Consider the following 17,216-nt stretch of genomic DNA (forward strand, 5'->3'; position numbering starts at 1 on the left):
CAGTGCATTTTATCTGTAGGGTTTGAAGTCATTTGAGTTTGTTGCAGTTTGTCCTATCACACTCTTAATGGGGACCCTGCTTCAGTAGATCTGTTTGTTGTGACATCCAGCAGCCACGTGTGTGCAATTTCAAACACCTGAGAAAAGCCGGTTCACCTCCATTATTGAATGTATTCTGTATTAGCTTCTCAAACTTGTGAGAAACTGGTGAACTCTGTCCTTTTTGAGGAGCTTGGTAGAAGACCTCTGCACTGACCCCATCACGTCTAGCAATAATGACTTTTTCTTTTTAGAACATCTGAAATGTTTTGCTTGGTATTCAAAAAGGATTATCCATGATAAACTATTTTCTTCAATAACAACAAAAAGGTCTTTCTAGCACCTACATCTTTATCAAGGGTCTTCCTTTGATTTCCCCTATTCTTCTGTTTGTCCGTTAACAGTGTGAGCCACCTGGCTTGCCTTCATTCCAACGGAAGTTTTCCACTTCCATAAACTAAATGCTAGGTACTCTTTATTAGCCAGTGATACATGATACTCCACTTGGTTCTTTGCCCACTCTTCTTCTCTCTGTGAGAATAGATTTCCCCCCTCAGCTGCCTTTTCTCTTATTAGCATATCAGATCTGCTCAGGTGGGACACTTCCCAGCATTAGTAGCGTAAGGCAGCACGAGGTGTTTTCCCAGCAGCAACACACTTGGACTGAAGACACAGGTGATGTAATTATTTAGGGAGGGAATCAGGTTGATGCAGGGTAAAAAGACACTTCTCATTTGCTTCCTAGTAAAAAATAAAGTTTCTACACTTGAATATTTCGGTTCACTACTTTTTAAAAAGTTTTATTTTTATCAGTTTGTTCTGCTAAACATCAAAAACAGTGTCATAGGAAACAAAATGTCTCTGACTGATGAGGATGGTTTCATCTTTGCAGAAAAAGGTTGATTCATAGGTTGTAGGAATTACTGTAAAATTGAATCTTGGTGTAGTTTTTCACTGGAGAAACTGCCCAACAATGCTCCTCTGGTTAATTAGTTAGGCATGCCCTGCTTTGGGGCTTTTGGACAGTGCTCCATTACAAGCAGTGACGTGTAAGCTGTCGTGCTGGAAAGAATACACAATAAAATGAATACTTTCCAAATATTTTTGTTAATTTAACATTTTTAAAAGACTTACCCCTATGTTGTGTATTTCTTTCACATACATAGTCATTTATGCTCCATGTAACTTTCACCTGTATAAACATTGAAAATGTTCTTGGGTCATACATTTGGGGGCCCGGAGGCACACTCTACATCTGTATGTACGATCTTTCTTCAGTAGGAGAACTGTGTTGCTGCTATATGAATGAAAGTAGCTTTTTATAATCTGATTTTTAGGCATTTAGATCTAAAAACAAAACAAAAAACACTTGCAGTGACATTATTTTTGATCTTTTCTTTTACTTCCAACATCTTGTTTTTGTTGCTTGTATCCCTTCTATTTGCTACCCCCCCCTCCAACACTCCCATGATTCCCGCTCTTTTTTTTTTTTGTTTCTTCTCTTTTTTTTTGCCCCCCATTCATAGTCTGTAATCCCCCAACCCCCCCGAAAAGCTTCTGTTTCTCCTTCCAAGTCCCAGTGGGAAACTGTGCCTTCCCTGTCATTCTCCTTGTAGTTCAATTTTGTCTGGATTTTGTGTGGACAGTAAGGGAGGGCTTAAGACTTGATTTGCAGTCTCTACTTAAGATACTGAGTTCATTCAAGCAGGCCGCTGACAATAAAAACTCTCAACCACCACCACCTGGAAACCCAGGATAACCACTGGCATATTGTTGTTGGTTTCTATGGTGAAAGCAGTTTAGCTCTGCTCCTCTTTGAAAGGGCTTTATCCTTGATTTGTGTTGTTCTAATCAAAATGTTAAAGTGACATCCCATTATAGCCACCATCAGAATGGGGGAATGGGACTGTGACTGGAAAGTGCTTTTGGCCTTCAACAAAGGTAGAAAAGTACTATACAAGTACGCCATTTATTTATCATTTATATTTCTTTGATCCATCTTAAATTATGTCATAGATGACATGAAAGCAAACTACTACTGAGTTTTACATGAAAGAAACGAGTGTTGAAAGAATCAGAAAATCTTGTTTTTCTTTACACCATCAACTCGGAGATAGTTGTTTATATTTATGGCTTAAACTGAAATATTTTGAGTTTCTTTTTCTTTTTGCTGTTTCAAAATAAAAGATTAGCCAAAAAAATAGTTTCATTTTTAGATTTTTTTTATTTCACTTTTGTTTGCCTGGCTTCAAATGGCTTATTACAACATTTTCAAATACTATGAGAGTTTCTCATTGCCTTCGAACTCCAAATGTGGTATTGGTTTTGATGTGTAATAGCATTTTAGGGCAGTCTAGCTCAGCAAGGCCACACTTATTTTCCATCCCCCTCTCCTTCCTCCCATTTTCCTTTTCCTGGGTTCTGTTATTTTGGGTGAAGCTGAAAGGGGCTCAATTTTAGGGGAGACGGACAGGAGGAGGGGGCCAGATAAGGAGCGTCTGTATTTCATTTAGAAGCTCTCTGTAGTTTGTGTGTATTTGGGACAGTTTGTATTTCCACAGATCAGCACCAACCATATCTATTCATATTTTTAAAAGATAAAATGACAGGGGGAAAAAAAACTAGCTTTCTCATTTTTTTTCTTATTTGTGAAACACAAAAATAATGGAAATTTTAGTAAGATCTTTAAATAAAACCATATTTATACACTAAAGTAAAAGGTTTATCATACACTCCATTTTGTAATTAATCATGCAGGATTATGTTAAGTGTTGACAGTTTATCTATTCTTTCTGCTTGAATCTTTGTCAGATTTGGTCATGTTGCCCTTTTATTTAAAAGAAAATGCTTAAAGTTCCTCTCCAATCGTAATTTGATGTATTTTCAAAGTGTTCCCTGAGGTCTTTTAATTATGATTATGCAGTTTTTTGTCAAAAACAAAAACGACCGTCGTTTTCTAGGATATAGTTTCTGCAGAGCGGCAGTAGTTCATCAGAACAGCTGTGGGTGGGACTGTTGGCGGGAAAGTAAAACTGCACTCATTTCCCATCATTTCTTTGCTTACACTCTCTCCCGCTAGCTTACAGCTCCTCACAACCCCAACCTAACATTAGCGCTGCAAAGAAGATGTCGAGCAATATTGGAGCGGTCCAGTCTCAAGCAAGATTCCAGCTCAGATTAGGAAAAGAAAGACGCTTATGGATCTGTTTGTTTAGAAGTGGATTCATCAGAATGAAGTGGAGCTGGGAGCTTGTGACTTACCGATTTGTAGTTCATTATAAAACAACAAGCTTTATCAAATACAAGCTTTATCAAAGGGCTTTTATTCCATCTGCTCTTGATTCTTAATGATTTGAATAAAGAATTACTCAGAAATATGGTTTTAAGCTTAATTCTCTTTGTGTCCTCCATCATGAGAATTTCTACAAAAACATGTTAAAAGCACAATTTTCCTTGGAATGGGTCTCTAAGGTGCTCCCTATTTAAGATTCAAAGTCAGTTGATGTACTGGAGAGACATGAGAGTATCACTGCTGCCCAGTTCAACACAGAAAGTCAACACCTGCTAACTCCTGTTGGCTGTTGCACTAATTCTGGACTTACCAAGTCAGATTTGTATTCTCACTAGATGTTTAACTCCCTCTAATTTCCCCCACCCTCTTCACTCTCTTCACATGTATTCCTTTACTTGTAGTCGACCCCGCTTTGTCTTGAAAAGGTTTTCAATTGTTATTTTGATTCACAATCTCGTGTTAACATGATGCTTTGCTGATGTTTACATTAAGTATCTAAGACTGCCGCAGTGACTCCGTTGGGTGCCGGATGCAACGCTCATGTTTGATGAGGAAAACGTTATATGAAAGTTGCACTGCGTGTGTCTTCTATCAGCCTTTCCATGCTAGCTTTATGTTTGGGCTTTGCCTGCTGTGACTGACACTATTGTGCCTGGCCACAGAGCACTTGCCCACAACTCGAGCATCTTTGGATTAGAACTACAACAGCTGTATTGTGTTTGTGTGTGTGCATATATGTGTCACCGTGTGGGTTTGTGTGGTCATGTGTGCACACGTTAGCAGCATGGCCGTTTGTGTGTCGACAGGATTTTGCGTTAACTGGATGTTGGCCAAGCTGCTCCCCGTTCAGCCTCTCTGGCTACCAGCACTCTGTGTACAGTGTGGCTACGTTGTGTTGCAAAGTAGCCAAGTGGAACGAGTTCACATTCCTGACATGTTTCTGCAAAAAAAGTTTATATGGGCAGAAAGGCATTTAAATTCTTGGGGTGTTTATGACTTATTTATACCAGGTAAAGCTGGCGCTTGTTTTTTTGTCAACTATCTTCAGATGCTTCTGCAAATGTTGCCGTATGGCAAAGCATTATAGGCACTATTATGATTAATAAAGAAAGAGGAACGTTAACTAAACTGGTTAGCAGTGGTAAAAGCACACTTGGAGCTGGATGGAAAAATAATTAAAATGGACAGTTGGATAATGTGAAGACGAATGGAAGGTTGGATTGATATCTGGGTATTTGAAATATAATTTCAGGTCATTTCATTTGGGTATTGGCCATCGAGTCAAAAGTCGAAATTTATGTCACATGATGCGTTGGCAGGTTACACGACAATAAAAGAATGCACAGAAAGTAAGAGTTTAATAGAAGGTGGGCAAACATGATTCAATATCTACGTGTTTCCTCTGGTTGCATCACATTGCTGGAAGGAGTAGGGAACTTGATTAAAATGGATTGTAATTTTGGGGTAAGAAGCGCACCCATCCCCTTGTTTGGCTGTGAAATTTTCCTTTCAGAGTTTTTGTCACGACGGCCTCTATGAATAAGCGTGTTTTTTTGTTGTTGTTTTTTTTTATTATTTTTTTCTCTGACGGTGAAGGAAGATGGAGGGGAAATGATGCAGTGCTGAATCATTGTAGCTCTGGTTGGCTATTCACAAAATGCAGTGAAACACATCTGTTTTTATATTCTCATAAGATTTCTTGAAGATCTCTGTTAATTGCCTTCCTTGCGTTTCAATGCTGCTCGGTCCCATCTGTGTTCACAGGCAGCAGTAATCATCACAGATGAATGCTCTGATTACAGTGAATTTCTAAAGTTCCATTCTTTGGAAATGGCCCCTGTTTAGAGGATTCTACTTCAAAGACAAAGTACATGATTGAATATTTTTCCCATCGTCTTTACCCCTTAGTTTCACTGAGATGCTCCTGCTTTTTTGAGTGAATGGAGATGTGGCTTTTAAAGAAGTTTTAGGTCAGTGTCTGGGAATCCAGTTTAAAACTTTTTAGTAGCAGGAAGCCACAGAACACACTTTCGACCAAATATCATAGTGATGAGGTTTAAGGACTATTTTGTCAGAGGATGAGAAGTTGTCTTCACTTTTGAAGCGTGCTGTCTTTTTATGATGATGTGAGCAGCTGTGGTTTGGCATTGGAGTTTTGAGGGATGGTGAGTAATTTGATTTGAAAGCAACACTTGTCTCATAAGTGTGTGTTGCCTTGTTTAGCAGTATGTTAAAAATCTTAATTCCCTGTAACTTCCTGTTTTACATCAGATGATGTGGCTGTACGATACCACAGCTACAAATTACTTTCTCCATCTCTTTCTCCACTCCAAAACAAAACTTTCTAGCTCTAGTGGGTAGATCGTGTGTTTTTAGGAACTTTCCCTCTGTGCATGGGTGGTTTTTATTTGTGTGTGGATTACTCTAGCTGCTACTTTAAGTCATCCACTGCCAAGTTCAGAGGCTGGGTGCTCCAGAGTCTAGCTGTGGCAGCTTGTGACTCACGCTGAATGAAGGCCAGTTTGGAGACAGATGACATCTAAAAAGCACAAACCCTTTCCCGTCTTTTATCCAACCACTCCCTGCCATCCTGGCCCAATTTGCTAATTTAACCCACAAAAGTGGAAAAAATTAATCTCAGTAAGAGGAGCGGTTTATGTTTTAAATATGTGACTTGAAGAGGTACATTATTTTTTAATGTGGGTGATTACTGGGACAAGTTTGTTTATTACTTCTGTGTAGTAATTACCTCTCAAGTTCTATTAAAAAAAAATCCATAGAAAAATACCTTAAACAAATCAGTTTGTGAAGAAATGAGACAGAAATTCCAGAGTATCTTCTCTTTGTCGTCATTTTCTTTCAGTGGGCTGTTTCGAATAAGAGCCTTCATTACTTAAAGACAAGTAAGTCTTTACTACTCAATTGTAAATAAAAACCTGACGTCTTGGCTCTGACCTGAAGCGCTTTTTTCTTTTCTTTTTTGGGTGAGGGGGGGATTTTACAAACTTCCCTTCTTTCAACTTCTTCTTCGCCCACTCATGCGGGCCAATGAGTCAAGTTTCTGATGAATCACTCAAGCTTGATTCTATTTGATCAATGTTACATTAAGGGTGGTTCTGTGGAGCATCATGCTTGTGGAAAGAACATGTGAATTAAAAAGACACAGTGGTTTAAGAGGGAGGCAGAGAAAAAGCAGTTCTGATGAATGAGTCATACACCTTTATTTTTTTTTTCGTAATATGCATACCACCCAACAATGTCTGAATTCACCATCAATATCATAACTGTAGTCCAGGAAAAACACCAGCAAGTCAACATAAAATTGTCGATTTGTGACGTGAGCAGCCCCCCCCCCCCCCCCCCCCCCCCCCAGAAAAATGTAAAAACCTGATAAATGTGTGCAGATTTAAACATAATCTTTTAGAACAAAGTGTCTTATTCCTGAAACACCACCTAGATTTTTGTCCGTCTGATCACACGAAGCACTACAGGCACATCAGAATAGTAAATTGTCAACATCTCAAATTATTTTAATCGTAGTAATTTCTGGGAAAAAGTTTCTGTTGAGCGGCAGGAGTTCATTAGAAATTCTCCTGAGTTGTGGGTGGAGCCAAACTTCAAGCTAATGCCATCTGAAATCAATCACACTTGTATTTTTAGTGCTTTGTTTTTGTTCAAGATTCTCTATAGAATAGAAATTAAAAGAAGAGACATTATTAAAGTAGATTTTAATGATTAAAACATTTGGTATGTTTTCCATAATACATTGATTAGGCAATGTGCATTGACAAGTATTGAGCTTTATGCCATGGTCCGGGTTCTCGATTCTGATTGGCTGCTGGGTGTGCATTAAAAAGTGATATACCACAGGATAACCGCACGGTGAAAAAAGAAGTTCCGGTCACCTAGCTTAAATGTTTTGTATCACTGTGCTGGCTTCTTTAAAACAACCTTTTGCTTCATCATTTGCACAAAAAAAAGCGATAAGAGGTGAACTTTCTATCTGAACCGATGCTTTAGTCAACCCATTGGAAAGATCAGCATATGTATATGTATATAGATATAGATATATCTATATCTATCAATCTCTTGACTGCAACCGACGTAACAAATAGTCCGCTTTTTGTGAGAAAAGGGATCCAAATTGAAAACAAGAATTAAGGACTAAAAACTGGTTAATATTTATTGCTTTTGTAAGTGACCATGATACAAGCGGGTTAATGGCCTTCGAAGTATACATTATCACTTTTTAACACACTTTGCGTCGGACGGGAAGTCCGACGCAAAGCGTAATAATCACTTCGCGTGATAATAATCACGGAGAAGTGATAATGTGCACTTTGTCGGCCATTAACCCTTACTTGAACTCTTATCAGTAGTTTCTTCAGAGAATAGATGAGTCATTTGAGAGAGAAATGCTACTTTTCACGTTGCCAACTTCACATCTTCATTATTAGACAAAATTTGTTCTTCCATTCCGATTAATCTGTAAAGTTTATTTTTTAAGCCGTCTGAGTTTAATACATTCATTTGCATTGACCTTTTAGTTTACTCTGAATCTTTTGAATTTCTGATAGTTTTTCTGATCAAAGTTCTTTTTTTTTTTTTTTTTACTTCAGAAATGCAGATGTTCATTCTTCTAAACTTTTTGTTTTCTATTAATGCGTGTCTGTGCAGGAATGTTTGACTTCCATCTGTGATTCTCTCGGCTTAGATTTTATTATTTTATATTTTTAAGTTATTTATTTTTCTTCTCTTGGACTTTACCCAAGGAGAGTTTAAAAAATCTGAAATTTAAAACATCACATGTTTGTTTAAGTTGCTGCCATTTTTAGTTCCAAAGAAAAACAGAGAAAAATCCTCCACTTTATAGGATGTTTATCCTGCATGTTAACTTGAGACATAGTTGGACTTAACCGTTTTACTTAATCAAATTCAGTTATTTTTATGTATTCAAAATGACTATAAGCATTTGAAAAGAATGCTAAATATAAAAATATTTACAGATGAATCACATTTTTTATGTTTTTCATGGTGAATCTACATTAACAAATCAAATTAATTTTTTGTAGTCAGACGTATGTTTCATAAGAATATGCTAGATGAATGTTTTGTGCATCAGGTTTGTTTTTCCTTTATCATTTGAAATGTCAACATCAGATGTTTTTTATCTTGGCATTTCCCTCATACACAAAACCACATCTTGACATTTTGAGTTCCTATTTGTGTTTTCTCAAATCTACACTCAACCTGTCCTTCTCTTGTTATCCATTTTCTGTAAACCAGCGCTGACGTGTTAAACATGAAAAATTGTCATACCATTATATTTCAATTTGATTCTCCTGCCCTTGTTTGATAAGAAATAGGTTTTTACATGTTGGTGTGTTTTAGCTTTGGTGTTTAAAGTGAAGGAAACGAACATCAATGCTCTTCTAAACCGAATCTCAGAGCAGCTGTTACTCACTGTCTACTTACGGGTGCGTTGTTTCAATAGCTATGAGGTCCTCACAAAGATTGCTGTTTATTTTCCCTTCCCTTTTGTTTTTGTTGTTGCTTTAGGAGCCGTTGGGCCCCAGGCCCTGTTCTCCATGCCGCAGCGGCCTGGCTATGGCACCATGGGGAAGCCAATCAAGCTGCTGGCCAACTGCTTCCAGGTGGAGATCCCAAAGATGGATGTCTACCTCTACGAGGTGGACATCAAGCCTGACAAGTGCCCCCGACGAGTCAACAGGTAGGATGGATACATAATGTTAAACTTCTAAGTACTAAAATAGCCTACAACAACACTAATGACATGTAACTAGCAGTGAATTAGATTTACGTCGTTGCAGAGGTTTCCCCAAGGACAAATTAATGGACCATTAAAGGGTTTCTGGTTCACAATAATGACTTGGCCTGTAATGTGAAAGCTTAATAATAAACGCGCTCTAACATTTCACCAGACACATTGCCTCTGAAAATCTGTGTGTCTGCATTATGTGCAGGGAGGTGGTTGATTCCATGGTGCAGCACTTCAAGGTGACAATCTTTGGAGATCGGAGGCCAGTCTATGATGGAAAGAGGAGTCTGTACACAGCCAACCCACTGCCTGTGGCACCCACGGGGGTGAGATGGAAACAAACTTACAAACAAACAAATGCACAACTCTCAAAAGAAACGGAAACTGAACGGAAACCAGTACCACTGCAATGATTGATGTTTGAACGGATGTTCATCTATTATGTCTTCACAGGTGGACCTTGATGTCACTCTTCCAGGTGAAGGAGGAAAAGATCGGCCCTTCAAAGTTTCCATTAAGTTTGTGTCTCTGGTCAGTTGGCACATGCTTCACGAAGTACTGACTGGCCGGAGCATGCCTGAGCCCCTTGAGCTGGACAAGCCCATCAGCACCAACCCCGTACACGCTGTGGATGTTGTTCTGCGACATCTGCCATCCATGAAGTGAGCCACTGTGCTTTTTTTCCCCTCCTCAATCTTCATTTAGACATTTTGGTGGGCTTCAGCTGCTTTTATTAATGGATTATTAGTAAACAGCATAAAGAATGTTGTTCCAAACACTGACATACTTAATGAATTAACTTGTAAATCCATTTTCATTATTTTGAAGGGATAAAAAAAAAGTTGAACAATCCCTTTCAAGGTTTAAGTGAATTCAACATATTTTTGTTGTTATAGTTACACCATTATCACCTCTCTGATGCAAACGGAAATGAAAACACATCTTATAGGAGTTCTCACAAGGCATCGCACCTCTCAATCGATATCACGTTCCTTAGACACAGACACAATATATCTGGAGCTGTAATGAAAAACATCTTTTTTTCCAGCACGTTATTAAAAGGTGCTTTTTATCAACAGCTTTCATTTAGCTTTGCTCACAGGTGCTGGAGGCATGGTATTACACCGACATCCTGACTGCCAGTCTGGGAGTCACAAAGAAAAAAGTGAAAGTTTGAGTAAAAAGCAGTTGCAGGTGGTGTCACCACCTTTTCATCTCACTGTTGTACTCTCAAATGACCAAATATAACCCCAGATAACACATTTTAATCTGTTTTCCTAGTTTCCTTTGTCAAAATGCGCTGGAAACTTTTTTTTCTTTAAAATATTAGAATAACGTATCACTAATAAAACCCGTTTTCTTGATGTTAAGATACACTCCAGTGGGTCGCTCCTTCTTCTCGGCGCCAGAGGGCTATGACCATCCTCTGGGAGGCGGGAGGGAGGTATGGTTTGGTTTCCATCAGTCTGTGCGGCCTGCTATGTGGAAGATGATGCTCAACATTGATGGTGAGATGCAGTTGTTGTTGTTGTTGTTTTTTTTTTGTCTGAGGTTTTCATTTTTAATGTCAAAGGAGCTTCCTCACGCGCACACAGAATGGCCAAAAAATAAAGCCGTCCTCATTCTGTGTCTTTCACAGAATTTTGACTAAATTGAAGTTTTTAATTTAAGAACAGGGAAATTGATTTGTCATGTGCTGACTCTCTCAAATGGATTTCACTGGTCCTTCTTTTTGGGGCTAGGGAAATTAGTTTTTAATAATTGAAGACATTCTTTTGATGCCCGCGGACTTTTAATTTTATTTCCATTTAAAAAAATGTGCTCAAGATCAAATTTCAAACTTGTTTATAATTATTGTTTTTTAATTATTTAGTGGCTGCATTAAGCTTGAATGCTATATGCCAAGTTAAAAAAAAAACAATATTGTAATGTAACAAAATCATTACAGATTAGTGATGAGTAGCTTTTTAGCTGCATGCACACAGCAATATATATAGTTAGGAGACAGGATCTCTGCTCCTGCACGAGGGTTGGTGAGTGTGTGGGTGAAAAGTTGTTTCCAAAACGTATAGGAGGGTGGGTTCTTGGCTGGATGAGAGCGGTTGCTGTGGAAACGAAAGGCATTGTGTGTGTGCCTGTGTGTATGTACGCTTGCCTCACTGACTTAGATTTGTTGGTGTTGCTTGGATCAGCGGAGTAGATGTGTGTTGCATTTCCATGACATGACTTTTGTTTGGGACCTAAGGTTGAAAGTCTGTTTCTGAGTCAAAGCCTCTTGGCTCTCTGATCCTTTCTTTGTCTTATTTTCACGCTTTGACCGCTTTATAAGGCAGTTGACTTGTGCGCTGTCCATCTAAAGCTTGAATGAAGCTGTTCCATGGCATTGTAATGCATACTAGTTAAGCCAAGTTTTCTTTTATTGTCATGACTTATAAATGCCATTTTTTAATAATGTCAGTTTATTGTGCTTTGTGTTTGTTGCAAAACATTTAACGGCATCTTTCACACAATCTTTTAGATGAATGAAATTATGTTTCATTAAAGATCCACTTCAATGAAAATCTGCTTGATGGCGTTTTTACAGTTTGGTGGAGGACATGTATTAAGACAATTAAGCTTAAAATTGCCTTTCTGAGAAGTTTTTTACTCTAATTGTTGTGAATCAGGAACAGACAAAAAAGCAGTTTGGAAAAGGGCATAATTGTGGCTTAGAAAATATGCTGGGTGGGTCACAAGTTCCCTGTTCCGCTCCATTGTGATGCATTCACTTGTAGACAAACCGATCTATTTACGTCTTAGTTTTCCTCATCCGAGCTGGCATCTGGCTCAAAATTCAACGGCTGGATAGCTTCAGTATTTGCATCTGCATTTTAGTTGCACCAGTAATGTTTGGTTAGGTGGCGCTTGGGGCTGTAAGCTAGTGGGAGAAAGTGTAAACAGATAGCTCTGTTGTTTTTATTTATTATATTTGTATTTGCTTGAGTGTTGTCTATATTCAATTAGTCCCAGAGTTAAATTATTTATTTATTGACTTTTATTTAACCAGGATATTCCCATTGAGATTACACACCTCTTTCGGTCGGGAGTCCTGGCCAGGGTCCTCATTTGTTGGGCTAAATGTCTGACAACTGTTGACAGTAGTTGCTATAAAGGCTGTTTACATTGTCAAGAAACTCAGCAACAGTGCAGATAATGCCACAGTGAGGAGATATTTGTCTAGATGTGGAAGCTCTCCTATGTGTTGAAACTACTCTATTCCTTTTTTTTTTACAGTCTCTGCCACAGCCTTTTACAAAGCCCAGCCAGTTATCCAGTTCATGTGTGAAGTGCTGGATATCCACAACATCGACGAGCAACCTCGCCCTCTCACAGACTCTCACCGGGTCAAATTCACCAAAGAAATAAAAGGTAATTCCGTAGATTTTAGCCCCCCATCTGTAAAATGCCTAGGACAGCACAAGTCTCGCTTATTTACAGACAAACACAAAATTCCTAATTATAACCGTTTTGTGTACCAGGATTGAAGGTGGAGGTGACACACTGTGGAACCATGCGCAGAAAGTACCGTGTTTGCAATGTGACCCGGCGGCCTGCTAGCCATCAAACGTGAGTCAGACTCTGGCCTCGCAAAAAGCTGGGGGTGGGGGATGGGGCGGGGGGTGGCACCACCAAATCACCAGCAAAAGCACCAGCCAATCGTGTCTGACTCATCGTACAGTCATACACCGTCAAGATGAGTCAAACCTTTCAGCTTTAACATATGGCTGACATTTTTTATTGTGGTTTCCAGTGGGGTTGAATTTAGATGAATAACCTAAATTTAATCAGTTTTTTAGAGCTCATAGCCTTTTTTGTCTGCATGGCACCAATAAAGTAGTTCAACTCAGAATTCTCATTGGTTATACATGGATTTATGTTAATCTACTTAAAACTTGTTTCAATATCCTTCAATGTAAAGTCCAATATTGATCTAATATTGTCTTTATGTCTACATAAGTTAGTGAACTTCATCTATTAAGTGAAAGATAAAAATAAAGTTATTGCATGCTATTCAAAAGTTGTGTATTTATACATGTGACTTGCTGTTTCGTGGAGTTAGATTTTTTTTGTTTTGGTGCAGGTTCCCTCTGCAGTTGGAGAACGGTCAGACTGTAGAACGTACTGTTGCTCAGTACTTCAGGGAAAAGTACAACCTACAACTCAAGTATCCACACCTGCCCTGTCTACAAGTGGGCCAGGAGCAAAAGCACACCTACCTGCCTCTAGAGGTGAGAAAAAGAACAAAACAAAAACATCCAGCAAACATTAAAAACGTTTTTTTAATGCCCTTTTTCAAAAGAATGAATTTGTATTAATATAAGGATAAAATAAAAAGGCGTAAAAAATACTTAAAGAATTCGCCCAAATTGGTAAATGATTTATGTTTGGATTGTTTTTGATGAATTATGATTTTTTTTTTTTGTTGTTGTTGTTGTTGTTGTTGTTGTTGTAGGTGTGTAACATAGTAGCCGGTCAACGGTGCATTAAGAAGCTGACAGATAATCAGACGTCCACAATGATTAAAGCCACAGCTCGCTCTGCACCCGACAGACAAGAGGAAATCAGCCGGCTGGTGAGTTCTCAACAAAGAAGTCTTCACTTGTTGAAATGCAAAGTAAAAAAAAAACGATATTGTAAAAGTCAGAGGTTTTTCTAAATTTAGTTACAAAATTTGGATTGAGTTATTTTATTTTAGAGCACCTTCTAGTTTTATCCTTTTTTATCTTTTAATTTTATGTATGCACACATGTTTGTGTGTATTAAAACCATGTTTTTCCTTTTATGACAGATCGTATGACTATTGAACCTTTTTTTCCTTTTTATGGTTGAATGCAGATAAAAAACCAAAAGCAGCATTTATTAATTTTTTTTCCTGAGATAGTCTGTTGAAGACAAAATCTAAAATTCTTTTTAACAATATTTTCTTTTCAGTATAAATGGTTTTCTACATTTGTTTTCCTTTTTTTCATTAAAAAAACTAAAAAAGACAACAACTCTAACCTAAATCTAAAAACCCAACCAATGGAACTTATTTATGTAAACTTGAGAGATAAAAATAAATTCATACAACTGCACAAGTATTTACATATAGGCAAAATATAGAATACGTAAAAAAAAAGACAATTATAGTTAACTATAGGCTGCAGTCAAACTCTTACAAAGCCTAAATTGACAGGTCTTTGCTGCACTTTGTTTTGTCTAACAGCGGCTTTTCTAATGGCCTTACTTTCCATTTGATGTTATTAGTGCAGTAATGTCTATGTGCTTCTCTGCTGCATGTAGCAATTAAAGTGCAGACATGGCCAGGTCAACACAATGCCACAGGAGTAATGGCTTGTGTGGTTATGCTTCAAATGACTCCAATTTTATTATTTAGAGAGACTGAACTCTACCTGTTACCACATCACCATGGCTGTTCTCTATAAAGAAAAATAAATGGGTCTGCAAAAAAAAAAAGTCATTAAAAATTATGTTTTGTTTTTTTCATACAACCTCAGCTGAAACCACCGGTAGTTGCTTAAAAGTGATAACTAAACATTTATTTAAAACAACGTAATGAATTCCACAATATTCAAAATAATAATTAAGAGAGATGAGATTTATGTTAAATGCATATTTCTCACACTTTCTCAGTGCTACTTTGTTTGCCCATCCTGAGCCTTATTTGTACAGTATCCCCCCTTATCCGCGGGGGTTAGCGACCAGAGACAACCGCTAATACACAGAATCCGCCAATACGGAGAATCTGACCCCGCGGCCAAAAAATGTCCGCCACCAATCTTTACTCATCAAAAACCCTTCTGAAACCTTTCTGATGCTTTGTAAAACATTTATTAAAGAACATTGGAGTATTGCTTCACATATAATTTATTGCACTAGACTGTAACGTACTTTATAACGCACATTAGGAGTGTTTGCCACTCTGCCTTAAAATCAGGAGTCCATGCTTCCTCCATCAGTTAAGTGCGAGAGGGCGTCTTCTTCCAGAAGATCCCGGTTTCATCCATATTACACACCTGCTCCGGATCATAAATTTTCTCCGAGATTATCTTCCTCAGCGTATCAAGATATTTTCTGGCTGCTTCTGAGTCAGATGATGCCATTTCTCAATGCAGGGACACAAACTTCAGTTGGTAGCGATTCAGAAACCGGTGGAAATGGGTGTGAAATATTCATGCTCTTCATCTCCGCTGCCCTCCTCCCCTGCAGCACCTCCTTTGGACGCAAAAATCTCATACAAGTGTCTTGAGCTGAGTTTTTGTGATGAACCGGACGAGTCATGTGACTGAAAAAAATAATCAGTAAATACGTGAAACTGTGAATAGTGAAACATGAATAAGCAGGGGAATGCTGTATTAAGAAATGATACACAGCCTTTGTAATTATGACATTCTGTGTCCAGTTGCCTTTTTAAATTACAATGCTTCCAAACTTCAACATAAATTCATAAACTAGTCTAACTTACAATTTAAAGAAAATGATCAATTTAAACAAAGCAAACCACAAGTGTTTGAACTTCCATCCATCTCTCTATACAGGTGCGCAGTGCCAACTACGAGGCAGACCCTTTTGTGCAGGAATTTCAGTTCCGAGTGCGCGACGAGATGGCCCATGTCACGGGGCGAGTGCTACCCGCCCCCATGCTGCAGTACGGCGGCAGGGTGAGCACAGAGCTCTTTATGGTACCCTTCTTTTAAATCACGCCCATTCTCTCTGTTTGTCTGTCATGCTTCCCCTTCAGCACACTTTAATTTTCTGTCTCTGGGGGAACTAAGTCAGTGGCTGTTGTTTGTGCTTCATGATGATGCTTGTTGTGTGCATGTGCTTGAGTATCAACTATGGAGTACTTATTGTTCTTTAAAGCTGAAAATCTCAAAATATTTTCGTTTATAAAGATATTTGATCATTTTAAATGCAGGAGATTAACCTGATTTAAAGGGGCCCATATCATGCTATTCTTAAAGAGCCTGTAATCGTGCTTTTCTTAAGCTTTTCAGTGTAAACTATATCCAAATACATGATTATATATTACTTTTGGCACACTAAAGAATGACTTTTAATGAAATATTACCGTAATTTCTGGGCTGTGCACCTGATTACAAGCCGCACCCCTTCCGTTTTTAAAGGATAAGCCATTTTGTACATACACAAGCCGCAACTGTCTACAAGCCGCATGTGAACACATTGAAGCATGTTGAAACAACCCAGTTGGTACGTCACCGATTACCCTGCCCCATACACTGCACTGCAAACAGCCTCTGAGAGAGAGAACTATACAACATTTAAGCCTATTTATTTGAACACACCCACAATCAGCCAAACGGCATGGAAGTCACTTCTGCTCATAGCCCCCCTCACTTGTGGTGAGGAACTTTACATCCACGATTCCCCACTTCCCATGAGTCTTAGGGGCTTAAGGCGGGGCTAACCCCCCTGGTCGCCACACTGTGTTGTAGATTGAGGATGTATACATGCTGAAACCGCGCGTGTAAGAAGGAGCTGCAGCGGAAAGAGGGGAGAGCTTGAGTACAGTGCAAGAGGGAGCGAGAGCCAGAGCAGTGAAAGTTTGTTGGGGGTGTGTGTTTATGTTTGTTATACAGAGTGAAAGAGAACTGTAGTAGATGGAGGATTCCCCAGAAGAAGATGAATGATTCTTTATTAACCCACTCTGGAGGCCCTGAGGGTCCGAACGAGGAAGTAAACTACCGAAGGAAGTTCTGCCTTCGGCGGAGAGAAGAGAAAGGAAAAACGTAATCACAGGAAAGTTTCAACATATATTTACAAAGAAAGACAGTATACAGAAATGGTTTTCAAAGTTTTAAGAATATACCTGAGCTTTTTTTTTTTCCAAACAGTGCCTGTGACACGGCAGTAACACGGCAGCACCATGGTAGTAACAGGGCTGGTTAAAAAATATACCGGTAAAAGTCACTGAAAGCAGCAGTAACTTATAGGCGCTTGCACGCCTCTGCGCGGCACGAGCCTCTGCACAAAGGCGTGCGCCGGAAGTTTTCTTCCACAACAGTGACACACCATAACACAGCGCTAACAGGGCTGGTTTAAAAT

The 17,216-nt window shown here is 38.7% G+C and overlaps 1 protein-coding gene across 2 annotated transcripts in view; it reads left to right on the top strand.

Annotated features, from left to right (window-relative positions):
* The window catches only part of LOC101157320 (protein argonaute-3), a 34,240-nt gene that overhangs the window by 356 nt on the left and 16,668 nt on the right, over window positions 1-17,216 (top strand). Inside the window, exons 2-10 of one of the 2 annotated variants that reach the window (XM_011485668.3) lie at window positions 8,891-9,062; window positions 9,316-9,436; window positions 9,564-9,772; window positions 10,482-10,618; window positions 12,384-12,518; window positions 12,629-12,716; window positions 13,231-13,378; window positions 13,603-13,722; window positions 15,689-15,832. In XM_011485668.3, the coding sequence (XP_011483970.1) occupies window positions 8,891-9,062; window positions 9,316-9,436; window positions 9,564-9,772; window positions 10,482-10,618; window positions 12,384-12,518; window positions 12,629-12,716; window positions 13,231-13,378; window positions 13,603-13,722; window positions 15,689-15,832 (1,274 nt within the window). The remainder of the gene's footprint in view (window positions 1-8,890; window positions 9,063-9,315; window positions 9,437-9,563; window positions 9,773-10,481; window positions 10,619-12,383; window positions 12,519-12,628; window positions 12,717-13,230; window positions 13,379-13,602; window positions 13,723-15,688; window positions 15,833-17,216) is intronic. The other variant, XM_004078314.4, reaches the window with a different exon arrangement.

Source organism: Oryzias latipes, chromosome 16 (genome assembly GCF_002234675.1).
Source record: "Oryzias latipes chromosome 16, ASM223467v1".
Taxonomy (NCBI): domain Eukaryota; kingdom Metazoa; phylum Chordata; class Actinopteri; order Beloniformes; family Adrianichthyidae; genus Oryzias; species Oryzias latipes.